At 40.5% G+C, this 27148-nt stretch overlaps 1 protein-coding gene across 1 annotated transcript in view; it reads right to left on the reverse strand.

The window, feature by feature from the left end:
* grik2 (glutamate receptor, ionotropic, kainate 2) overlaps positions 1-26924 on the reverse strand; it is a 249394-nt gene extending 222470 nt beyond the window's left edge. The window contains exons 1-3 of the mRNA XM_063879961.1: positions 26839-26924; positions 25352-25643; positions 22571-22966 (exon numbers count right to left, since the gene is read on the reverse strand). Of these exons, the coding sequence (XP_063736031.1) occupies positions 22571-22688 (118 nt within the window). The 5' untranslated portion in view covers positions 22689-22966; positions 25352-25643; positions 26839-26924. The remainder of the gene's footprint in view (positions 1-22570; positions 22967-25351; positions 25644-26838) is intronic.
* Positions 26925-27148: the final 224 nt, after the last annotated feature.

Genomic DNA, 27148 nt, shown 5'->3' on the forward strand with positions numbered 1-27148 from the left:
TTCGAAGGACAGTAAAAAGAGGATAAAAAAACGTCTATGTATAGTTTAAGTTTAGATGCTTTACTTCAGCATGAAGGTCTTTAGTGGCTGCCACTTAGTGATGATGTGCCTTAGTACCTTTGATTTTTTTGCTATATTTATAGCATACTTGTTTGTAATTTAGAAGCCAAATTGCTCATCATTAATGACACTTACATTCATGTAATGTGCAAACAAACTCGAACATACTGTATGTATACTGTGTATTCTGTATGTCTCAGTACTTTATGTTCTTTGTACCATCAAGCACTTCCACTTAACACATTAAAGCCTCTAAGGGTATGTTCTTACCTAACCAACACATCAGTCTAACTCTTCAACTTCTAACCTTTCTCCATATATCCTCAGTGCTCTGCATCACTCAGTGTGCTGTGGTGCTGCTGTAGTGTTGAAGCAGCCCATGGGGAAGCAAGGACAGACTGACCTGTTGTTCTCTCCAGCTGCAATCTGCAGTTTGGCTGCTGTTAGCATCAGCAGCTTTCCCCCAGGGACAGTGCTGAGGATTACAACCAGGACAGAGAGAGCTACACTCACAGCAGGCACAGTGAGCAAGCAGCCCTGCATCATACTGTACTGTGCCAATGAGCTTAGTCACAGACATATGTAAATGCTCATGGTCTTACTCTCACCGCTGAGCAGGAAAAGAGACACATGTACAAGACGCCTAAAGACTGAAACTGATGCCATAAAAGTGAAGGTTTGAGGTTTAAAGAGGCCCTATTGTGCTTTTGGGGGGACTTCCTTGTCCTGTAGTGTGTTCTATAGGTTTGTGTGCTTGTAAATGGTCTGCAAAGGCTAAAATCCCTGCGTTCCCTCCAGAGACAGTTTCTCCCCCACACACTCCCCCCCTGCCTGAAACACCTCCATTGGACTGCTTTGTTTACTTGTTATATATGACATCACTGTGTATCACTTGCACTTGTATTGGCTAGCACTCCAACACGATGTACGAGATATGCCAACGGGCAGGACATCTCCAAGTGGTTGACCAATCACAACAGAGCCAACCAGTTAACCAATCAGAGCAGACTGGGCTCTGGTTTCAGACAGAGGGTGAAAAGGGGGGCTGCAGCACAGGCAGTATGAGAAAGATAAAGAGCTTTCTGAACATTAAAGCAAGGAGACATGTCACAGTCGAGTAAAAAATGGAAATATGAACCTGATAATGAGCAGAATATGTCCTCTTTAAACAACCTTAGCTGAATACTTACAACCTAACAAGAAACCAAAAAGAAAGATTGTTTTCTTCCACTTTTTTTCTTTGAATGCTGATGGAACAATATACTTTAAGAATAAAGCTGCACACACACGAAATTGATTAAACATCTCCATGAAAGACTAAACGAGAACTGTAATTCACTGCCTCTGTGTTCGAGACGGAGCAGGGAGAGTTTATTAAGCAATGGCAACAAATTGTTTAACACGTTTTGCCAAAAGAGCTGTAACAGCAAAGTTTATGTAGGGAACAGACTGTGGCCTTTTTATTAGAAAAACTTCAGCAAAACAATGTGCTTATCCTGCGTTATATTTAATGTACCATATCAAATGTCACACATAAATATGTATGAGAAAAAGCATATTTATTCAATGGGAAGTAAAGCACTGTATGTGGTTAATTCAGAATGTGCTTGAAAATCATGTTCCATTGAAAGAAATGCTGAGGGAAGAGCAGGATTCTGTAATTGATCAATTTACTGTCATTGGGATAAATACTCGGAAGAGAGCCAGAAAATAAGTAAATAACATAAAAATAAAAAACAACAGGGAAGCAAATTACAATTATTGACAACTGTAGAGCTGATGAGAAGGCCACAAACAATTACCACCTATTCAGAGTTTAAATAAATCATTTTGAATAAAAAGATCGTGCAAATAATGAATTAAACATGAACATTAAAACTCTGCAATTGTTAAAAGGAAAAATTTAAACTCAACATTAATGGTGAAATATTATTGTAATGCTCCCAAATTTGAGCTTGGAGAAAACACGTTTCATTGGTCCATTTCTTTATTTTACCCAAAGTGATCATTGTTGATTTCACAATGTTGTATTATTTATTTAGTTAATACTTAACATTTGGGGCTCCATACATCCACATAAAAGGGGCATAAATGCAATCTTTCTACTGTAGCCTCAAAATCACAAATACCAACAAATGCCAGCTAAATATGTAATACACACACAGACTGAGCACGGAAGCATCCATGTGTGTAAGTATTTTACTGAACAGGGCTTTCTATGGAAGCTTGTAAATGAGTCCATTAATTAGACTGCCAGTTTCAATCCATGTCCAGCTTTTTCAATTAGGGTAATTGCGACCCTCACAGGGAAATGGCCCGCTTGCTTGTTAAATTAGACCTTTTCCATATAATTTACTGTTGAACAACCCTCCCTGATTCAAATCATTGCATACATGCTGAAAGTTGCCAATTAATACTATTTATATTTAGAGGTTCACAAATTTTACCGACTTCGTGTGGCACGTGCAGTTAAGCGTAACATCGGTGTCTCAGAACATGCATCCAACAATCAGTCAGCAGGAAGGGGAACTAAAGCTTGCATGGAAATGTGGGAAAAAAAGTGTGCGCAGATCTGCAGCTCAGGATATTGAAATGCACTTCCTGCAGCACTTCCTCTGTAGCCCCTAACAGTTCTGAGAGGAGAGGGGAGCCTTTGAAGTGATGCTGGTGGGGGGTGAGCGGTCCTTCCCTATAGTAACACAGGAATCGTGTGTTATAACATTCGACACAGGAGTATTCAGTGCAGAAAGAATGCTGTTTGATGTGAATAAAGCTATTCAAATGCATGTTTGTGTCTGAACACTGTTGATGATATACCTATGGAAGGCTAATAGAGATTCTCCTAAAATTAAATGATGCTTATGATCCTATATTGCACATTCCCTCCCTGTCAAAGTCAGCCTCTCTATCATTCCAGGTTGTGACTAAATGAAGTTCTTTCCTTCTTTCAGACCCGGGTAGAGGATGGAAAGTATGTGCAACTGCTAAATAAACCTCACCATAAGCTGAGCTTGAATTTCATTCTCTTAAATGTCTTCAATCTCAAGCATCTGATCTGAAGTATATGCCTATGTATTTAAAGAATCAAAGTCAATTTAATTCCTGTTTTAAATAAGCTTGTTAAAAATGTACTTGGATGTCATTCATGTAGTATAAGTCTCATAAAGGACAACTCAATTTACGAGAAACAGGTTTTTTGTTCCTTAGTCTATTAGTTATTGTAGGAACATTTTACAGCAGTGAGTAAATCTGCAAAAACCTGTTAATATGGCCAACTCTACAGCACAAATAAACATGTTACAGCTTGGTTAAAAAACATTATTTTCCCTTTCATCACTACTGTATGAATAACTCACCCTATATTAGGGCCTTAAGAAGCCTTATAAGAGACACAACAAATGTTTTCTATTAGCTGTTTTCTGTCTGTTCTGCCGCATCACGCTTCAAGTTTCACCAAAGGTACACTTTTAGAGATTATAATTGTATACAGACTATTGGGTAAAGCAGGTGTATTTTCAGATCTTATGGGAAAGGGTTCCAGACTTTTGGTGCATTAACACTAAATACAATACTAACTGTGTATCGTTAGAGTACAGGAGTGTTTAGTCTATTGAAAAAGGAACTGCAATAACCTAGCCTGTTCATTAAAAGCATGTTAGATTGTTGAGAAATATTATTAAAATGCTTAAACACCCAAGTGATGTGGAAATTACTGTTGTTTTTTAAGGTTAAACTGCATCAACATTTATTTTAAAAAGTCTTGTATGTAGTCACAAGCCGTAATCTGCAAACAAGGCAACGTATGCAACACAGCACCAAGCAGATAAAGAGCGTGAGATGTGAATGTTAGTAAGTTAGTTAATAACATGTCAGGAATCATTTTAAGCTTCAGATAGCTTATTAGCGTGTCCAATTTCACACATTGTCATTCTGTCTTATGACTGTATTTTTACCTGTTAATAATAAATTGTATTGACTTCATATTATTTTGTCAAACATTTTCAAGAATTAACGTCCTTAATTTAACAGTTTTCCTGATGTTTTGTTCTAACTGTTGGTGGTGTTTACCTTGTTGGTAATGTTTCCCATTTTCCAGATCTGAATAATTAACTTGGCGAGTGTCATTTTTAAATTTAAAAATAATAGCCTGGTTGTGTTGAGAATCCTTTAATGAGGTGCACTTAACTAACAGCAGCCGTGATATCCAACCCAGCATGAAGACACACATTGTGACTTTAAATCAGAAACAGGCAGAGTCCCGACAGGCTCATTGGAGTGTAGTTTTGTGTTGACCAGCTCAGATGAACTAAGTGTGGGGTCCCTATCCCCGCCGCCGTTTACAGTCATGTTTAATTCAGGAGAAACATCCTTTATTTATTTGCTCCCTTCTCTCGAAAGTGTCTTCATATTCTCCTGCAAAGTTTCCCCAACTGACCTTCATCCCATACACACATGTAAGGAAACACTCGCTCATTTCTCTGCCCTTTCGCTCCTCCCAACATATTTTCTCCCCTCTTTAAGTTGAAATTGCTGTCTGAAAGCGATGAGGCCTGACAAACACGTCTTGGGAAATCAAAGCGGCTCCACTCCCACTGTACGGAGACAAGCCGGCATGACAACACATGCACAATCACACTTTGTGGAAACTCAAAGCCCTAGCAGACAATCAGGAGTTACAGTGAGCTGAAGGGGTGTTAGAAATGCACAGATATTCCCTCAGTTACTAAGTGCACATCAGGAGAACCACAGTTTAACAGGAGACACCGGACAAACGGTGGGGGAAATTCTTAAACACACACACAGGGAAAGTTTCAACACACACACACCGCCTGTAGAAGTGCAGATAAAGTACCCACCTACAACCAGTGATCTGTTGGTTGTGATGTCGCAGCACTTCCAAGAAATGCCTGAAGTGTTTCTTTATTCTCCAGTCAGCAGAGTGTGAGACTTCCTCTGAGAGAGCAACTTTCTCTGCATACGTCTCTTAAATGCAAGGAACAGGAACTTCTGTACGCACAGTCATTGAGGAACTGGACAAAATTCCACAAAATGAGATTGCATTACAAACATTGCAAAGCACATATTGGAAGCTGGACTAAACAGAGTCAATTTGAAATGATCTACATCAAAGACTGACTGAAAGGCGGGAGATGCATGAGTCTTGCTGCAGTGTTTATTTTGGAAAAGGGTCTTAATATGTAGTACAGTGGGGCAAAAAAGTATTTAGTCAGCCACCAATTGTGCAAGTTTTCCCATTTAAAAAGATGAGAGAGGCCTGTAATTTTTATCATAGGTACACTTCAACTATGAGAGACAGAATGAGAAAAAAAAATCCAGGAAATCACATTGTAGGATTTTTAAAGAATTAATTGGTAAATTCCTCGGTAAAATAAGTATTTGGTCACCTACAAACAAGCAAGATTTCTGGCTCTCACAGACCTGTAACTTCTTCTTTAAGAGGCTCCTCTGTCCTCCACTCGTTACCTGTATTAATGGCACCTTTTTGAACTCGTTATCAGTATAAAAGACACCTGTCCACAACCTCAAACAGTCATACTCCAAACTCCACTATGGCCAAGACCAAAGAGCTGTCAAAGGAGACCAGAGACAAAATTGTAGACCTGCACCAGGCTGGGAAAACTGAATCTGCTATAGGTAAGCAGCTTGGTGTGAAGAAATCAACTGTGGGAGCAATTATTAGAAAATGGAAGACATACAAGACCACTGCTAATCTCCCTCCATCTGGGGCTCCACGCAAGATCTCACCCCGTGGGGTCAAAATGATCACAAGAACGGTGAGCAAAAATCCCAGAACCACACGGGGGGACCTAGTGAATGACCTGCAGAGAGCTGGGACCAAAGTAACAGAGGCTACCGTCAGTAACACACTACGCCGCCAGGGACTTAAATCCTGCAGTTCCAGACGTGTCCCCCTGCTTAAGCCAGTACATGCCTGTCCCGTCTGAAGTTTGCTAGAGGGCATTTGGATGATCCAGAAGAGGATTGGGAGAATGTCATATGGTCAGATGAAACCAAAATAGAACTTTTTGGTAAAAACTCAACTCGTCGTGTTTGGAGGAGAAAGAATGCAGAGTTGCATCCAAAGAACACCATACCTACTGTGAAGCATGGGGGTGGAAACATCATGCTTTGGGGCTGTTTTTCTGCAAAGGGACCAGGACGACTGATCCGTGTAAAGGAAAGAATGAATGGGGCCATGTATTGTGAGATTTTGAGTGAAAACCTCCTTCCATCAGCAAGGGCACTGAAGATGAAGCGTGGCTGGGTCTTTCAGCATGACCATGATCCCAAACACACCGCCAGGGCAACGAAGGAGTGGCTTCGTAAGAAGCATTTCAAGGTCCTGGAGTGGCCTAGCCAGTCTCCAGATCTCAACCCCATAGAAAATCTTTGCTGGGAGTTGAAAGTCCGTGTTGCCCAGCGACAGCCCCAAAACATCAGTGCTTTAGAGGAGATCTGCATGGAGGAATGGGCCAAAATACCAGCAACAGTGTGTGGAAACCTTGTGAAGACTTACAGAAAACGTTTGACCTCTGTCATTGCCAACAAAGGGTATATAACAAAGTATTGAGATGAACTTTTGTTATTGACCAAATACTTATTTTCCACAATAATTTGAAAATAAATTCTTTAAAAATCCTACAATGTGATTTCCTGTATTTTTTTTCTCATTCTGTCTCTCATAGTTGAGGTATACCTATGATAAAAATGACAGGCCTCTCTCATCTTTTTAAATGGGAGAACTTGCACAATTGGTGGCTGACTAAATACTTTTTTGCCCCACTGTATATGTGATTTGTTGACACTGAAAAGTCCCTGGCTCCTTTCAACGCGAAGGAGCAGCGGTTCTACTTCGAGTCCCTCCCGGATGACTGAACTTCTCAACTTATCCCTAAGGGAGATGCCAGCCACCCTGCGGAGAAATCCCATTTTGGCCGCTTGTATCCGCGATCTCGTTCTTTTGGTCATGACCCATCCTTCATGACCATAGGTGAGGGTAGGAACATGGCCCGATAGACAGAGAGCTTCTGGCTCAGCTCTCTTTTCGTCACAACAGTGCGGTAAAGCGACACTTCAGAGATTAGAAAAAAGTAGCATTATTTTTAAAAATTAAATCTATACAGAGTATCCAACAGTATGTTTTTATACAGAAAGTCTAGAAAGAGTTTTTTATGAGATAATCTGAATGATATAAAAACAGCAATGTTCTACAAGTTCTTTTTGAAGAGAGAAGCCTCAAATCATTGATATGGAGGTTCTGGCTGATCAAGCACCAGAGCACCTTAAGGCAGACCACTTTGTCCCTAAATCACTCGACCTGTAACCCAGATATGACACAAACAGAGAGAGCAACCCAGAGGGATACATATAGCAAACGCTCCACTGACCCAGGAAACACACTGGTGTGTTGTAGGGAACCTCAGCTGGAGGGCGAAGCAGCCGGAGAGTCAGCAGCTCTGTGACTCTATTAATGCATTTAACCAGCAGCACAGCTTCCACGTTGCTTTGTGAAGTGATCACTGAAAGAAAACTGCACCAACACATTTCTGTTTGTAGGTTCTAAAGATGTAAATATTGTTGTGCTCACCAGAGAAATTGCTGAGATCTTGGACTGCAGCGACAATACTAAAATAAGTTTGAAGAGGCAAGAAGCAAGAATAAGGAGCTTGTAGTACTGCACCAGAGTTTCAGCACTTCAATTATATATCTGATCACAAACACTTGTTCATCAACAGTCATTTTTCTAGCCTGCAAAAGTGAAGTGTTAGTAGTTCCAGTCACTATGACACATGGGTTTGCAGACCAAAACCTGGATGTGATAATCAAAATTGCACATATAATCTTTCTTTATGACAGGTATCATTGTTATCTGATTGATAAAGTATAAACTGAGTTATTGAGCAGGCTAGGAGCTAGAATGGCTAGAGATACGACTACACATTTCTGACCAAACTGAGTTGATAAAAAAATTAGCGTATTGCTTCCGCTAACGAAAAAAAAAATCCGATTCACTGTATACCAACGGCTGGAACTACGGCGACAGCAGCGTAACGTAAAACAACAGCAGCACTGATCGGCACTGACTTTTTCATAAACCAGTCTTTAAACGCTGCCATAGCCCATACAGTGTTCCTGTTAGTGTTTACTTCCTGTCTTTCTTCTTCTGCTGTTCCCTTGATTGTTCCCTTCCTGTCTGCTTCTGCTGTTCCCTTTAGTGTTTGCTTCCTGTCTGTCTTCTTCTGCTCCTGTTCCCTTTAGTGTTTACTTCCTGTATGTCTTCTTCTGCGGTTTCCTTTAGTGTTTACTTCCTGTTTGTCTTCTTATGCTGTTCCCTTTAGTGTTTACTTCCTGTTTGTCTTTAACCTCTTTCCTTGTCTTTTTCTTTTGCTGGGAACAGTTTAGCCATCACAAATCCTAAGTATATTGTGCTCAACAAATTCAAAAATGTACATTCAAAAAGTATTCCATGGTGTTTCCTCTGATGGATGAAAACTAATGTTTGTTGTCCCAAGCTGACCTTAAATTCACCATACTTCTTTGAGCAGATTTATTTGACTGCACATAGTCCCTTGATACTCCGTGGTAACAGTTTGCTCTCCTCAGCAGCGGTCAGTTAAGAGAAAATGAAAAGCCGTGTAAAAACAGGATTCATTAAACTAACCTTTGAACAATTATGAAGTCCATAATCAATGCTGAGTTTTCCCTAGAAAAGATGCCGGTCAAGTTACGGATAAAAAATCATAGAACTTCAGGGGGATTGGCTGAACTAAAACCTTTTTCTGTAACACTGCCACTAGAAACACTGTGTATCTCCCAACGCATCACACTGCTGACTTATCAGACTGACGAGTCTATTAAGGTGTAGAGCTGAGAGACAGCCTGTCTGTTGTAAACAAGCAAAGACACACACACACACGCATGCACGCGCGCGCGCACCCGCACACGAGACGCAGTAGCAAGCTCTCATAATATGGATGACACTTCAATCTGAATACCAGCTAATGAAAGCACCTCCCTGGCACTGAGGACATTATTGACATATAATCCCAGCCCCTGGGAAAGGGAAGCCATCATTCTATATCCACAAGCCAATCTAAATGGCCTGAAATTTTTAATATGACATTTTAAGGAATTGGATTTATGGCGTATCAGCAGAAATTTCGCCGATTGACGGATAAGAGTCGTGTGGTGCAGAAAGGAGCCGGTGCTGGTATTTGTCCCCGTGGCACTGCATTCCGCCATCGATTTTCCTGCAGGATTATTATTCCAGTTTCTTCAGCGACTCCAGGCAGGATGCTGCTGGAGTTTACCTTCCCCTTAGCAAGATCGTTTTAATTCAAAACCCTTTCCAAATGAGATATTGACTCAGAGAGCTTCTCTTTTGCTTTTCACAATCAGAGGCCTTCACTTACAAAACATACCCTTAGCAAATCACGTACATTGTGTTGGAGCACTAGCCAATAGCAGCACAAATGTTACATACTGATGTCACTGTGTTCGGAATGTTAACAAAGGTGTCCAATGGAGGCGTTTCAAGCGGGAACACAGGGATTTTAACACACTACAGGGAAGGGTACCCCAAAAAGCATAATAGTGTCCCTTTAATAAAACCACACTGAAAGTGGGAAAGATCATTTTAATGACTTTAAGACTTTGATATTGTGTAGATTAAAAATGGGATCTGAATTTGGAGAGGCCACTCTGTATCAGGCGTAATAAGAAATTAATGAAAAGTAATTCATGACCCTAAAGTGATCAGAGCCATCATGGCAACAGGATGTAGGTCTTAGGACACCATGCATCAAGTGTAGGACAAACCACAAGGATAGAACAGTCAGAGCAGAGGACAGAGTGTCATGAGAAGTCCTGGTTCGTGTTACGGTCAGAGTGATACCGGGAAGGGATCTGGTCACTTATGTTCTCAGTGTGTTCCAGTACAGCAGGAACAGAGCGTCTCTGAGAGTCTGCATTGTAAGTCACCTCCAGCTCAGCCAGTCAGCATCTAAGACTCAGCTAATTACATCCAGAAACATGGCCTCTTTGGCAAAACAGAGAGCAGGCAGAGACTTCCTGTTTCAATCCGAGGGAAGGATGCAGAGAAGCGGCTTTGAGAATAATCATTTCACATGGCACATTAACCATCTCCACACGCGGCAGTATCATGAGGCGGAGAGGAACACGGGTCTTCTGCCTCTCAGCCGGAGAGACAGAGCATCTAAAGCCTGCCATATCAGAAAAACACACACTGTGCACGGGGGCTTAACGCCTCGCCACCACTCACCAGCTCTCTTTGTTCCCTGAAAATGTGAAATTATATATATATATCTTATCCATGTAACTGATTTTGCCAGCCGGAGATAGTTTCAAATTTCTATAAAATAGCTATGAGTGAAATATGAATATTTTAAGCAGCTTAGCACTGATTTGAATATATTTACCAGTAGTGTGTTGGCTGTGGGCCAAGACACAGTGTAATGCTCACAAAGCCACCACTGCTAAACTCAATTTAAGAAAGCTGATAATTCAGACTGGCAGTGCTAAGGCAAATAAAGTCATTTAAGAAAAATATTTCATTTTCTGTTGCTTTGTACAAACAGCAAGGAGTATAATGCAGATATGAGTAGACAGAGAGAAACAGGCAAAGAGGAAATAAGGCAGCAAGAACAAAAACCAGACCAGTGCAAGTCACTTCCTATTCTATAGTGTGTCTTCCTATTGAGGACATATTCAAAAAGTCAGAGAGTAAGGGTAACGGTTATATAACATTGACATGTTACGTTTTGAGTATCCAAGAAATACGACTAGAAAAGCATATATAAATCCAGCCACATGTTCAAACGTAGAGTTCAAAATGCTTTAGAATGAAATGTGTATTGACCTCCAAACTTAAACTTGTGCAATGTTTGAAAATCTACATTTTCATGACAGCTATGCAAATTCCATATGCTAATGAAGGCCATGTGATCTAATCTGATAAAAGTCAACTGCGCATTGAAGACCCGGTGATATGGTGAACATTTCCTAGTAAAAGGGTAAAAATTGATTCAAGGTCAAGCATCGGATCGTATTGACCTGTTTGTTTTTTCTTAATTACCTGCTTGCTGCACAGTATCTTGCTGATTACACATCTTTCTCTGATGTTCCCTTTAGTGTTCACTTCCCATCTGTCTTCTTCTGTTCCCTTTAGTGTTTACTTCCCGTCTGTCCCCCTCTGATTTGTTGTTTTCCTGCTCTCTGTCTTTTTACCTCTTTCTTTGTCTTGTTCTCTTTTTCTTTTCTTTACTGAGGAGAGTTTGGTCATTATGATTCATAGTTTCATGCTCTCCACAAATATAAAATGGAATATTAAAAAAGTATTGTACTGTGTATTTTTGTAATGGAGAAAACCATTGTATGTTTTGGGCCACGGCTGACATCAAAAGGAATGGACTTCTTCCTGTGGATTGATATGATTCACATTATCCAGAGTGCTGAATGTACAAACTCACCATTTGTAATCAAGGATTCAACCAAGCCATGTTATAATCATGGCTAAAGGATTAACAGTCCCAAAATGATCTTTGCCACCAAATAAACTTCAAATGATAACACACGCACATTACATTAAAGAACACTTTATTTGTGTTGTGGACTACAAACCTCATAACCTTTAAATTGTGTTGTTGGGGTATGGGTTTACCAACTTTTTCTAGTTCTACAGTATTCTCAACACAGTTAAACATGACATCTGTTTATAACAACATAAAACTAGAGATTTACACCCCTATGATCAGTGACAAGAAAGCAGCAGGTGTTGGTGTCTTTATCATACCCATCACATATGGCTGGCAGGGACCCTCAACATTATAAAACGCGGGCCCCAATCTGTACATCTGTTTAAATAAGGCCAGTAAAGCTGCACCTCTTAGTAGGAAATCATCATAAATGGGAAGAACAAGCGAGGGGAAGGTTTGCAATGCTATCACATGTGCTCTGCTGCCAAGGGCATAAAAAGAGTCAGTGACACATCATATGCTTGAGTTACTCTCAATGAAGGATGATACGATGAGTGTTGCCATTTCTGCGAGACCGCTGAACTTCTTTCTGTCTCAGCAAACATGCCTACTGGCTGAAAACAGGTTCTCAAGGACTGTGTATTAAGAAAATATACTCCCACTGTCTTTCTCTCAAAGGCATTGACATTTAGGTCATCTCTACCAACTGTGGGTGCTACTTAGTAAAAGTGCCTACAGACGTCTGTAATTTCGGTCCAAGATCAATGTAAATAGCTTAGCAACTCTTTTTTATTCATTGATCCAACACTTTGCTACAATGCGGGTTCCAAAGCTCTCAGTCAAACTCTAACTACATTAGAATAGATTTAACTTTAATGTCATTGCACAAGTATTAAGACAACGACATGCAGTTAGCATTTAATCGGAAGTGCAAAAGAAGCAGTAAAGTGCAGTGCAACGAAAAGTTAAACGTAAGAATAAACATGGGACAGATGTAAAAATAAGTGGAAGATTGGTGACCCTCTGACCTTCACAGCAAAATCGACAAATGTATTCATTATTTTATCCAATGTTCAGAGTAGATAGTAATGTAAAAGCAAGATTTTCTTTTTTAAATTAGTCTTGAAGAGCTACAAATATTAAGGTGTCAGAGTTTGGCTTGGGTCCCCTTCCAGGTGTCAAACAGTGAAACTTCCCAGGTGTCCAGAAACAAATGGAGTCAGGAGTTGTATCAATCTAGTGAGATAGTGCTGCACGTTGACACCATTAGAAAACCTGCTAAAAATAATGGAGAAACATGGTCCAGCCCCTAGACTTGATTCTGGGGTTAATTCTCAGGTGAATAAAGTTCTATTGCATCGTGGTTGAAATGCCTTCAGCTATTTCTTCTGAACATAATAACCAACTTTAAAACAGTATTGAAGTTCCATTCACTTGCTGTCAGAATACGTTTCAAGACACTGGTACTGGTTACCATGCTGTGAAGGGATCTCGTCTTTCCTACATCCAGGACACGGTTAAACCACTCCAACAGGGGAACTTCCTTCAGCATAAGCCAATCAGCTTGCTACACCCTAACTGCGAGTTGGACTCAGGAAGCCCTCAACAAAAACACACCTGTTTGCTATATGTCTCCAATGTGGTGGAACGAGATCCCCATTGATATCAGGACAGCAGAAAGTCTACATGTTTCTAGGTAAACAAAAAACCCACCTATTTCACATGTACCTTGGCCATTAAAATATAAAAAAGGAACAATTTTGCACGTATGCATCAGAACCTACAACGGTTTGGCTTATTTGAAGAGAACATAAATGCACTTTTCTTGCTTTTGTGAGTTTGTATCTTTATGGTTTATTGCATCCACTGTAAGTCGCTTTGGATAAAAGCCACACTAAATTAAATGTAATGCAAAAGTAATGTAAAGATTTCCCAATTGGCCCAATCCACATCTTTCATTTCCATCACTACCATCAGTTATGTGACATTTTCCTTATTATGGTAATTGTTGAGCTTTTGGAACATGGTGGCATCACTCAAATTAGTTTCAATGGGTCAAGAAACACAAGCAGTCTGACAATCAAAGGGTTTGGAAACCAAAACATTGAAAATTAAGGCCAAAGCTGTCCTCAAACATTTTCCTTATTCAGACAAGATTCAGAGTGATTCTGTTGGGTCTGGAGCTGGGATTACAGCTGGTTTATAACCCCGCCATCCCTGCATGATGACATCCAGAGATGTTAGATAAATTATTTGGCATGAGATAAGAGATGTCTTCATTCCAATGTCATGAAGGAGGGTTTGCCTGTGCCCGACACTGCTTGCTGTTAATCGAGTTCCAGAGAAATGAATACATGTTTTACAATAAAATGCAGTAATACTTTTGAGTGAAAGACCTGTCTTGCAAAGCACTTACTGGTGGAAGAACTGCTGATGGCAGGGCATATAAACTAAATTTACACCGCAGAGAGAACACAAAGGCTCTTGAAGAACGGCACTGAATTTAAGGCTAAATATATAAAAGACCTATGCTCAGCATTATTGGTTTTGTATAGGTGCACATTCACTCGCATACTGAAAAGGGAGAGCAGATTTGGTCTGATCTCTATATTTGTAATTATACAATGAGACAGGATTGTAAGAAATTGTACTCAAACATAATTATTTTCAGGTGAAGTCTGAGCTTTGAAGCTGACAAAAAAATAAAATAGGGATGTTCCCCATTAATCTGCAACCGGCAAAGCACTTGTTCCTTAAAAATATCAAAGCTTGGAGAATATATTTGATTTTTATCCAATTTATTCAGTTTTTTGTATTGTTTTATTAAAAAGATCTTGGACTACAATAATGGCGCTTTAGTCCTACACGGATAGCTCAAGCACCGGGTAGGTTGTTCAAATTTTTCAGAAAGTGCAATCCGTTTAAAAGTTATATTCTGATTAAAAATGTCCTCCTTAAGATGGTTCCATCAAATCAGATTACTCTCCTCTGATTGCGGTCAAATGCGGTTCAACCTGCATGCATCTAATTGAAAGGATAGCGTTCTTGCTAGCTCCAGATAACCTTGACTTTCTAACACTTCTTCTAATTCAGATCGCTAATTCAAGTAGGGAAGCTGTACAGTGGAGCTGGTAAACAAATTAGCAGAAAACCAGCCTTTTAAACATGAGGATACAGTACGACTGCTGCAGCGAGTGCATACCGAATGAGTGTGACGATTTGCCAAAGCACTGCATCAGATTGAAAATGAATGGAGATTGTGAGACGATGAATACAGACGAACAGTTGTCCCGAAAGTGACAGCTCACATTGGTGCTGATTTTTCACACACAGCTCAGCATTCGAGGAAGTAGGGGGGAGATGTAATTTGTTTAGCTAGGCTTAAAGATTGCCGAGCATGTTACAAAAAGGACACCTCTAATTGGTTTAACCTATGGTGGCCCTGAAGGTCAAAATACAGCAATTTCACAAAAATATTTTAATTAAATAAAACAACCATGCTCAGAACACAGTGACACATGTTGCTAAAAACAAAAGACATTTAGAAAAGTGAAAACATTTCACATTAAACAAAAGCAAGACACAAGACCTTTCTCATTTCTCAGTTTTCCCCTCCTCAACTCCTAACTTTCCATTTCCCCTGGGTGACTAATTTCTATTTGTGTTGATAAAAGGCCATCACAGAAAGTCACCCCAAAAAAAACATGACATTAAGATGTAGTTTCAAAATAAAAGAGCTTTGAAATCCCTTACAGTATATACATGTAAGCTACCATCCCTCTTTTTTTAGACAAAAATAAATCAAATGTCCATATTCAAAGACTCAATTCACTTCAGGGTGATGGAAGGTTACCCCAACTAGCCACGGAGGAGGCGAGATGCTGAGAAATGAGTAAGGGCTACAATGGCATGAACTCAAACCTGAAGAGGTAGGTCCATACTGGTCAATGACACTCGTCGCTAATGAGATGCACTGTTAGTCTGCAACAAAAGACTTTCAGAAGTTCACTTAGCTGTTTTATGATTCAAAATGAAAATGTTAACCTTGAATCAAATGTAAGCCCCCTTTTGAAACCTCAAGGGTCCTTCTTAGGACATTCTGCCACGATCACCACACTACAACAGATTTTTTAATGGACCGAAGCCAGCGGAGCAACAAACCACTCTTCACTTTTATTAAGACTGCCACTTAGTGACTTTAAAATGCAATTTTGTGTGTGTGTATGAACTGTGTATGGTGAGTGTTATTCTAGCCTATTTCCCATTGCCAAAGACTCATTTCCATTTCATGTAAATGTAATGGACAATAAACGTATTCTGAATTTAAATAAGCAGACAAATCCTTTTAAAAAATCTTTTACTTGTCTAGTAGAGACTTGTTAAGCCTTCAGAACATGCCAGGGTCATGACTCCCAGACTTATTCCTCACACCGCTTGCTGCCATCTACTGTGCAGTCACTCATCTCTTAGGTAAGCACACTGATGCATCATTTCAAAAAATAATGAATCACACTTGCATTTTGGAACATAAAACAGCAAACATAAGCAAACTTCATTTTATCAAACCAACACTGGGCATGATAGAAAACGTGGGCCGGTCTATGCTCAGTAGAATTATTTCAGGTTTGAGCTAATTGTGAAATGTCTACTGTTTACCTTCAGGGCCACCATACTACCTCTACAAAGAAAATCTAGTAATGGTAGGGTTGTTGTATGCTGATACTGTTGTACCAATCCTAGCTTCCAGGGGTCTTGTCATCATGGTGGGAGGGATACCATTACCATTGAGCATGAACACAAACTCATGAGCTCACCAGGCCCCCCGAGAAAGAGCAGGGTGGAGGTTTAAAGTGTCCATACATTTAATTTTAGATTATGTTTTAAATGATGCATATTGGGTTCAGGTTCGCTTAGGAATTCTTACAGTAGTCCTTCACATTAACTCTACATCACCACACACACCGTACGCTTCAATACATGAGCTTTAATGTGAGGGATGACGCTGAATGTAAAACTATTTTCATCCTTCTAATAAAGTGTAGTGTGGATTTTATGACCATGGTGACAAAAAAGAAAAGGCTGCATTACTTTATAAATGTGGATTTTAGACAGAAAACAGGAAGAAAAACTGAATATGGATCCACAGATGGCTGAAGATGGAGACAGTATGGTCTGTTATGAGCTCCGTTTTATTTTTTATCACAGCACAGTCTCGGCCCAGACTACAGTAAGCTACCATGTTTGCCTGGTGCAAAATCAGATCTGGAAATCATCCAGCAAGCCGTTCGATCGATCAGACAATTAATCAGGTGCCACCAAATCATAGTGTGAAACACATGCAGGAATTTAGCCCGATTCCTAAATTATTGAAAAACTATTTGTGGTTAAAATGTGTTTTATTCCGTAGAGTGTGTGGTCAGCATGAATCAGAGATCTGCTCAGTTGATGGATGAACTCATGTTTATCGAGAATAGCACCATCACACATTAAACCAACCAGATATACAGCTGTTATGTACATATTTTCATATAGTACATTCTCTCTTTCAGGCGTTCTGTATGCTAAGCTAGGCTAACTGTCCTGACTCCAGCTGTTGTGTCTCTGTCTTCTCTTCTGCTGGTAAGGACATACATTCTAAAATTGACCTCTCTAAAACAAATAAAATAACAACATTCCCCCAAAAGTTGAACTGATTCTCAATTTATCTTCTGCATTGTGTGTTTTTTCTCCGCTGGGTTCTGTTTAATACCGCGAGGCGTTTTTATCCCAGTCCCTGCTGAATCTTTAACATGTTGCTTGGATTCATACTATAAATATGCTTAACCACAGAGTCTTTTCTGCCAGATACTGTACATGAATTATACATTCTCTTTTGATGTTAGCCACTGTGACTGGACTAGTATTCATAATCCATAACCTGCTCCATTTTTCAAATCCAAACCTTATTTTCTTTATTGTTTTTATTGTTTTTTTTCCCATCATGAGTATTGATTATGTTCAAGATTTAATGTGTTACTTTACTAGCGAGTTTGATGTGGCTGCAGTTGACTGGAAACTCTGAAATATACACCCAGAGGGGAAATGGCTCCAACAGCTGAATCCAAAAAACAATTGGAACTTTCTCACACACTCTCACACACACACACACACACACACATCCTCACACACACTGCAGAAAAATCAGTTTTCCTTTTTACCACTGCCTAAAAAGTGTATAAGCAGGTGGAGATGCAGGGAGGATATGTTGCAGTGTTTCAGCTCCCATGTGGCCACACATGTAGGAAGTGTGACCGAACAGGCAGTAAACATAATCCAGCAAGTGTGGCAGTTCAAATATTAAACATGGAAATTATAATTGCCTCTATATTCTTGTTGCAGATTGTTCTCCCTGTGATTTCACCGTCTACTGACTTACAGCAGCTCAAAAGAAAGGGAATAAATTAATTGCATTACATGTTGAATTTGTGTAAAATATGCAAAATGCATTTAAATGTCTTCAGTTACTGCAGACTATATGCATAGAGAACTGTCCACAGACAGTCTCTACCATTTGCTGAATGTTTAATACAAATAACAATCAGATGATCTTGGTTTTGTTAGTTCAATGGTAATGTAGGGGTAGACTCGGGCATTAAAATCAGGTGCAAAACATCCATCAACCAACCTCCAATCCCAAAATGTCAGCCTTACAACATAAAGAACACCATACTTCCTGCATTGCCACTGAACAAACATTATAAAGTGCAGAATTCACATTTTCCCAAGAACTGAGAGGTGGCAGTGCGACCATACGGGTTGTTTAGGAAAGTAGTGACAGAATGTATAAGAATGCCATTTTTTAGGAACAAAGTATGGATTTGACTTTGTTCAAGGCATATTTTTTTCCCCCTGTTTTACTTTCCCATGCACACCACCACCCAATTTGCTGGTCATTTATAGATTCCCCGAGGCCTTGAAATGCCTTCATTGGACTCCGTAACATAATGACACAGTGAAAAAACTTTACAACATTGACTTTAATTAAATGTATTTTGTCAACTGATTATACATAACTGTATTAGGATAATATCAAGTTTGAATTAAAACATATTAGGTTGAACTAAATCTTATTGCTTTCAACTAACTTAATACAGTTACGTGGAATCGGTTGACATAATATATTTAATTAAAGTCAATGTTTCCGTGTTTTCAGTGCATCCCTTCTCCAGCAGATTGTACCTGATATGCTAAGGGGCGGGACATTTCTGACTCATCCCTAAGGTGTTAACCAATCACAACAGCTAATCAATCAGAGCAGACTGGCTCTGGCTTCAGACAGAGGGTGAAAAGAGGTGCTGCAGCACAGGCAGTATGAGAAAAATGAAGGGCATTTTGAACATTAAAGCATGGAGACATGTCCCAGTAGAGACACTCACCACTGATATGCACCGGAAAATGATAATTTGTCTTCCTCAATTCAAGCTTTATAATTGTTGATAACATCACTAAAGCAGGTTGAAATTATGCATGTATTAGGAACTATATTTAGTTGTGGATTAATATACATTTTTGTAACCTAATCAGTGACATCTCCAAGCAGTCTCTTCACCAAACGCCTACAGCTACATTGATAAAGCAAATAAGGAAATTAGCTTGTTCACTGAAGGCTGCTGTGATTATCACCTCCCATTTCATACCTAATGCTCTCCATCACACAATGATCCGCTTAGCCACCCATTGTTTCCAAGCAGCTCAGATTCTTCCGTAAATCCCCTTCTTTACTATTCATCTCTGAGGTGGGGGTAGAGCGGGATGATAATGTCAACTTTTCCGTTCACTTATTGACAGGCAGCCCTCTCACAGAGAGTTATTTTCTAAAGAGCGTTTTTCAGCCTTCAAACTGCAACATTTAGTCTATCCGCCCCATTAGACGCTGACCTTCACACTAATGCCGACCCGGCGGGCAACGCACCTGATAAAAACATTTCACTGCAGAGCTCACAGAGACATATAAAGCGATACATTTAGAGATATACAAACACTCCTTCAAATTGCTTTGATTAGATGTGAGGAAACTCGTAGAATACCCATGACTCCGTGGCAATGATGTTGATTCAAATCAATGACTCTCTTTACCATCTGCTGGTTCCTTGACCTCAACTTTTTTGCTAATGCTACTTTTCTAAAGTGCATGTGCGTTCCACCTGCCACTCATGCAGCGAATGTGTGAAATACATCCTGACCCTGAATGTGGCTTCTCCTTCACACCAGTTATCCAATTTCCTGACCTCACCTGTCTGCAACACATCCTCAGAAACAGAGCCGGCTGCAGTCAGAGTTGCAGAGGTCACATGGTGCGGAGGTTCACGGTCTCTCATCTGCAGCTTTATCTTCAATGGAGATTCAGTTATGTGCTCTCTATCATCAGAGGATTTTAGCATATATATGAGCATCTGTCTCTCAAACACAACTGCTGAACAATCACACCTTGTGATCTACTCCCCTGCTTTAATGTCCTTAATGCCAGCACAACTGCTTAAAATACAATTGTCACCATATACAGTGTATCTGATCTGAAGCTCTTTCACAAGTCTATAAAATCGTTTTTTATCACAGGATCTGGTTGGATTGATTAAAAACAACAGCTTCGGCATTCTTCCTCTGAGCTGTTTTTCTTCTGCTTGAATTCCTAAATGGAAATCCAATTTAGCCATCCATCACTCTTGCACTATAATTCTTCAAACGGCTGAACGAGTTGAACCATTTGCAGGCTCCGACAGTATTTTGAAGAGTGGTTAAATGGTGAAAACACACCCGGATGTTAATGTTGAGATTATTGCCGTATTAGCAGCTGTTTTTTAGGCTGTTTCTCAGAGTCAAAGCTGCTCCAGAAGCAGAGGAAATCCCATTTGGGATGTTAAAATTCAATTTGCAGAGATAAAGCAGCAAAGCTTTGTCAGTGGAAGTTGACATGTAAGTCAACGTGTGACATGTAGCTTGTATTGTGAGGGCCATGCTGTGTCCTGATTACAGCACTCCTTCATTGATTTAGATTTACTAATAACTTAAATAATAACGAGTGTTGGAAATGGGGGTGTGGATTTTGAAAAAACATTGACATTCACAAGGGCTGGAAGGGACAAAACACAATTGAGTTGCATCATGGTAATGTAGATCCAGGGTTTATGCAGCTTGACTCATACAACCAACCATACAACATTTCTGCCTCAGTCGCTTAGATTTCAAGCATGTGTCTCCCAAATGTTACCAGCAATTTTTTGAAGTGCAATACTAAACTGGAGTGCACCCTCAATATTCATATTTTTTAATATTCTGGTTTGTGCTTCTCATTGCAGTTAAATCAAAACAGTTTCCTCCTGCTGAATGTTTTCACAATTCAAACTGAAAATCTCATTACAGTATGAAACCCTAAATACACACACAAGAAAGATCATCAGATCTGAAAAGATCTTTCAACACAAGTGGCTGCTAACTAATGAAAATGCTACAGAAGAGAGGATATGTCCCACAAACACTAAGGATGTAACTGTTCAGCATTGTCCTTCTGATGTGTTCAAATGCAGGCCTACAGAGTAATGGTAAAGGACTGTGAATCAGAATCAGAATACCTTTAATAGTCCCACAGAGGGGAAATGTGCATTGTTATAGCAGAAAGAGCCAAAGACAGCTTAAGGTTACACCAAGATACTAAAAAAACAAAGTGATGGGATACAGCGTTCCCTCCACATATCGTGTCCCCCTCTTCATATGGACACACTGACTGAGCTGGAGGCCGCCAGCATGATGTAAAGAGACTGTGCTGGTGCCCTGCAGCCCTCAGGTTCACAGGATTCACCTTTCTATCATCTCCACTCTGATTTAGATCCTACAGCTCCATGAGCAGAAAAATCAATTTGCACCTGATTAATCTGCATTCATGAATTAAAGAAATGTGTATTTAATTACTGAGGATATTCCTCTACACACTGTAGGAAGAGCACTGTTACTTCCAATCCATAATAAACTAACACATTTGGACTAATCAGTGTTAATATATCAGCGTGCTGTTTTTACTTTGTGATTTCAGGGAGGGTTTCCTTATCCTGTTTGAATTACATGACTTTTTAGGATAAATTAAATCAGACAATAATTGAGTTTTTCTCTTCTTTCTGCTGTTCTGTTCAGGGTGATCTGTAGGTCTTTAACCTCTGACTGCTGTCCCCAACTTCACAAATGTTCACAATATTATTCGAACCCACAGACCTTCATTTGTGTACCAAATGAAAACACATCTCGATGTATCTATCTGATCAAATGACGCAGCTATTAAAGTGTGCAGCTTCCTGTAAGCGTCACATACTGTAGCTACAATGTGTTGGAACAAACACACTGTATTCAAACATAGTTATAAAATATGTTTTTCCTACTTTATAGTAGCAAATAAAGGGGGAAATCTAAGGGTAATCTAAAAAGTTCCATTATAGAATATTTTTGACAAAACAATTAATTTTTTTACAAAAGTAAATCAACTGTTAAAAGAACATTTACCGTGTCTCTGTTTTTCATTACATTCTTATGGACACACCACTTCCACATTTAGATTAACTATCCTATATGAATAATTGAATAACTGCACATACCCACACCTAGAGTACACACACGAACACACACCCATGTGGGTCAGGTCAGAAACAGCTGACACTGTACACACACATGGTTCTGTGTGGGGAGCAGTGATATTTGGAACTTTTCAAACAGCAACAAGTTACAGGTCACTTCTTAAGTATCATCCTGAAATGACTTCCACCAACTGGCAGCTTTTCACAACACAGGTGTGTACCAACTCTTTGGACTCTTGCGCTATTGTTCCTTTAAAAGCAAGTCAGAAGTGGAAGTGTCCCACACGTGAGGACAGGGAGGAAGAGTCTCCAACAGGTCGGAGGGGAGAGCAAAAAGCTTCATGGGAATAAAAACACAAACTTTTACCGAGCAGAAATTTTAAAAAAGCAGCTCACCAAATCTCAAGACGTGTGGCATCCCATGAGAAAATCCCACAGAGTGCAGCAGCAGCAGCAGGAGCCTGACGGAGCTCCGGACTCTCGCAGTGAGGATGAGCAGGGAGGTGATCTTCATGGTGCTGCTGAGTCGCGCGGGAGCTTTATTCCCAGAATCCGTATATTCCCCAGAAGTGTTTTCTCTCTAACGTGAAGCAGGGCGGCTGGGCACCACCGGCGGGCAGAGTAACGCTCTCCCCAACATCCATTCAGCAGAAAAACAGCACTGCGTGTCCAGCTCACTGCGCCAAGGAGAAGCAGCCCTCCGACTCAGCTGATGGTGATGGAGGAGGAGGTGGCGGCGGAGGTGGCTGGGCATCCATGTTAGGCAGGGCAGAGCTTGAAGAAATCCATCTACTGAAAGACAGAGATTGGAGAGGGGGTGAGATCCAGCGCGAGAGTGTGTGAGAGCGGAGCGGCGGTGTGTGTGAGCTCCTCCTGCTGCACTGCCGCACACACTCTGACGTCGCGCCAGTGGGGGAGCGCACAGGGGGGACCGGGCATGTTCCTGCTGACCACACTTTCGCCTATATCACCAGCCGAAAACCAGCTCATGCACTCTCCCCGCCTCCCCTTCCTCCCTTTTCCCCATGTCAGTGCACAGATTTTCCCCTTCGTTCCGGTCCAATGGCCGTTACTGTCCGCCCGTGCACGGAAGTGTACGAGCCGATCTATGAATGTGAAAACATCGGCTGTTTGATCGGAGTCACTCAGGCTTGGACTCATGTGAAACCGAGCTGTCAGTGTACACCCAGCATGATGAATAGCCTCAGCCCGCTCTGTTTCACTGTTCTGTCTGCTGAATTATTACTTTTTTTATTTTATACTTTTCCCTGCGAGTCACCCTGTACAGCCTGTTAGATCAGAGACAGCCACGAAGATTTTAATTCAATTGATCTTGATCGCATATCCGCTCCTTTCTATGACTTGAATTACGCGCTGTGAAAGGCGCAGACATTACAGTCATGGTCAAAATGTTCCTCTATTTCTGTGGCCTCTTAATTAAACAAATCTCAAAATGCAATAACCATTTCATGCGCATATGGGTTAGTTTTACTGGAAGCACGTTTTATTTTCAAGGTCGGCACATGTGCATGCAAGAGTTTCTGGTCACATTCTGGTTGTTTAATCTGATGCATAATTTCGAAATATGATATTCCTTGATTCAACTTCCACATTAAGACTGGATAGAGAGTGGTGCACTTTACATTTGTAAAGCTCAAGCTGATTCAAACAAGGAGCAAATAAAAAGATTGCTCATGTTGCACTAAATTAAATAAACAGTGATTTCAGAAAAACGTTGAGACATGTCTTCCTGAAATATGGTCAGATCTGATTTCAAACAGTCTCTCAGGATAATAAACGACCAGGCCACAGCTGATGGAATTTGCTTTAAACCAGTCTCAGCTTGGAGGACTTTTCAGCACCACGGACAGAGACTCCATTTAAATCAGTGTGTGTGAGAGAGTGTGTGTGTGTGTGTGTGTGTGCTTCCAATGTTCCAGCAGCACAGACAGCGGCTCCGCGGCCCCTTATGTTCCCATTTATTTCTGACAGCTCCCCCTGCTCGTTTGCCTCATTAATTAGCAGCGGGGCATTGTGTTTGGACCCAATCCATGTAATGATACAGTTAATGCCTAAAGGTTAAATATTCTTCCACTATTGCGCCTGCATTCACATTAAGCATTCATTTATTATAGCCAACACCCAAATAAATACCCAGGCTGACTGCCTAACAGTTTTTCAGAAATATGTTAATTGTATGCACAGGCCAAATGTGATTTTAGAAATAGAATTATAAGTTGCACTTGGAACAGCATGCAGAGGAACTTGTGGAAGTTCATTTTTTGTTAATATACTTTTTTTTTTACAGGCGCTTCTTTTGGAGGGTGTCAGTTCGTTTCCTGAGCCAATATGTGACTGATGTAAGAATTGAAAAACGTGTCTGGGATTTGATTGTTTCCAGCGTGCAATAAGAGAATCGTCACAGTGTTTATAAAGCTCACAGAGGTCATAATAAGGGGGAGATCCTGGGAAATAAGAAGACAAAGCCGCAGTTCCGAGAGCCGTGCTGCCGGGTTAGCAGGTGAGAAAAAAATTGACTCCGGTGTGATTTCCTTTTACAGATAGAAAAACAGCTGAATAATTGTCCTTCAGTATATGTAAAACAACGGGGTTTAAACCAAGCTAAGCTGAAGCCTTCCACTCAGCAACGCAGCGCGATGATAAAGTTGATTTAAAGCTAATGGGCTCATCAGCTGTGGGATTTAAACGCGCGACTCGTCTCCGTGAGCTCCCCATCCAGCCCCATTATCTGCGGATCACTCATAAAAGGGGGTTGACTGAAGGCATTTAACAATCCTCATAACCCCCCAGCAGCGAAGCCTTGAGCCCGGGGAGGAGGAGAGGAGGAAGAAGGAGGAACCCAAAAAGGTGCCAAGCGTCTCCAAATAGAGGTCGGCCAAAGACGCGGGAGGTCACACATCACCAAGCCTATTAAACCGCACGTCGGAGGCTATTTCTCGCACATGTTTGTGTTATTTTCCTCTGGTTAAAGTCGGATCTGCTTCTAGGAACTCACGGATAAACTTCACACCTGGCTGAGAGGTGCGTAACGGGGTTTTCTGCGCGCTGTGTGAAAATCTCATCCTTTCCAAATAACAGTAGCCTACCTGAAAACCTCAAACACATAAGGCAGTAGCAGCATGTTAATATATGTGAAGTTTGAAATAATGGACTTACCCTAGGTAGAGCTGGAGCACGGAGAGTCGCCGGAGCAGCACAAAGAAGTTGGTTTGTTTCTATTGAGGAGCCGCGGCACTTCCCCCGCTCCTGCATCTGGCGCTGAGCTCCGGCCGTAGGGGAGACACGCCTCCTGTCGGACGGCAGGACGCACTGCTTAAAGCAACAGGGGGGGGCACACCGGACAGCGGACTCACTGGCACCGAGGCTGCAGATTCCCCCGGCGGAGGAGACTGGTTGTCAGGTTGGACTGAAGCACATCACACTGCTTTACCCGCGGATAGTTCCTCCCCTGTGGACATGAGCAAGAAAAGTATTGCATTGTAGACCTTAGACTACAGTTTAAATACAGAGGTGTTAGTAAAAGTGTGGCGCTGTCCATGAATGGGTGATTCTCAGTCAGATGTCAGCAATAAATCGTTTAATTATAGTAATATCTAGCCTTCTCATTGAGCTGTCACTCCCCTATAATATAGAATTGTACATAGTGTTAGCAGGATGCAGTTTAATGTAGCTACATCTATGACAATAGATGTTACTGCAGGTTTACGGATTAAATCCCTCTGTTTACTCAGAGGAGTAACATGGAACTATTTAAATTCTTCAGGCAGATTGGATTATTGTTCATAGGATGGAGTTTCATTTCAATTCCCTAACACAGTTTATGAAGTGTGTTTAAAAGTGTTTGGTGTGGAGGTTGAACATAGTAAATATGTTGTCAGAAGCAAAAAAGCAAAAAGTTATCAGTGTAGTTTGCAGTGTTAGAGTCTGGCAGGTTTTACTAAGTAATACAGATGCAACATAAAAACTGCCTCGGGTTTGGTAATTTGACTACAATCGTAAAATCCCTTTTAATACAATCCAAAACAGAGGACCAGTAAACACATATTTTGTCTTAAAAGGATTACTCATGTTTAACTTCATAGTTACAAGGTTACATACAGAATATTTTCAAATGTCTAAAACAATTTCAAAATAATGCTCATTGAACAGATGATCATTGAAAGCTCTCTGAATGTTGCCGTTTACAGATGAGACTTTCACAGGCAGCAGAGGGTAAACCCAGAGGAACAGTGTTGCTTATCTTAAATGATCTTTATGTCACCCACCGTTCTTCTGAGACTGAACTTTTGTACAGTTTGCATTTGTAACAGAATCACATCACCTTTCAATAAGTTAATTCAATGCCACATGTTCAGTAGACAATCCTAAGCAAAGCAATAAGCAAGACTGGAAGAAGCAAATCAATAAGCAAAACAACACAGCAAAGCAAAAACTGAACAAAACAGAAGCTAAAAACTGAACAAAACAGAAGCAAAAACTGATCAAAACAGAAGCCAAAAACTGATCAAAACAGAAGCCAAAAACTGATCAAAACAGAAGCTAAAAGCTAATCAAACCAAAATTACACAGAGCAAAACAATTATACGCAAAACTGTAGCAGGTGAACCTCCAAAAAGGTAAAATGTAGGTTAAAAATGGCTCACCATGCTGCATACAAACAATTAATTTAAATGTTGTGCTACTAATGCCTAGAGGTACAAGGCTTTACCAAATCACTGCAAAAACAATGGTAACCAGGACAAACTGGAAGCAAGCAGCAAGTGAGCATAACATAATACACACTGAGGAGACCATTGTATCCATGTCTTAAATGTTCTTCCTAACTGTAACACCAACCATGACAAACAGAGCCAAAGGCCAACAGGTGGGTTTAATAAGCAGCCCTGATGAGGGGCGTGGTTGGGGGAGGAGTAAGTCAGTCTTGAGCTGCATTCAAGAGCACTGTACTGTGTT

This window comes from Eleginops maclovinus, chromosome 3 (assembly GCF_036324505.1).
Source record: "Eleginops maclovinus isolate JMC-PN-2008 ecotype Puerto Natales chromosome 3, JC_Emac_rtc_rv5, whole genome shotgun sequence".
Taxonomy (NCBI): domain Eukaryota; kingdom Metazoa; phylum Chordata; class Actinopteri; order Perciformes; family Eleginopidae; genus Eleginops; species Eleginops maclovinus.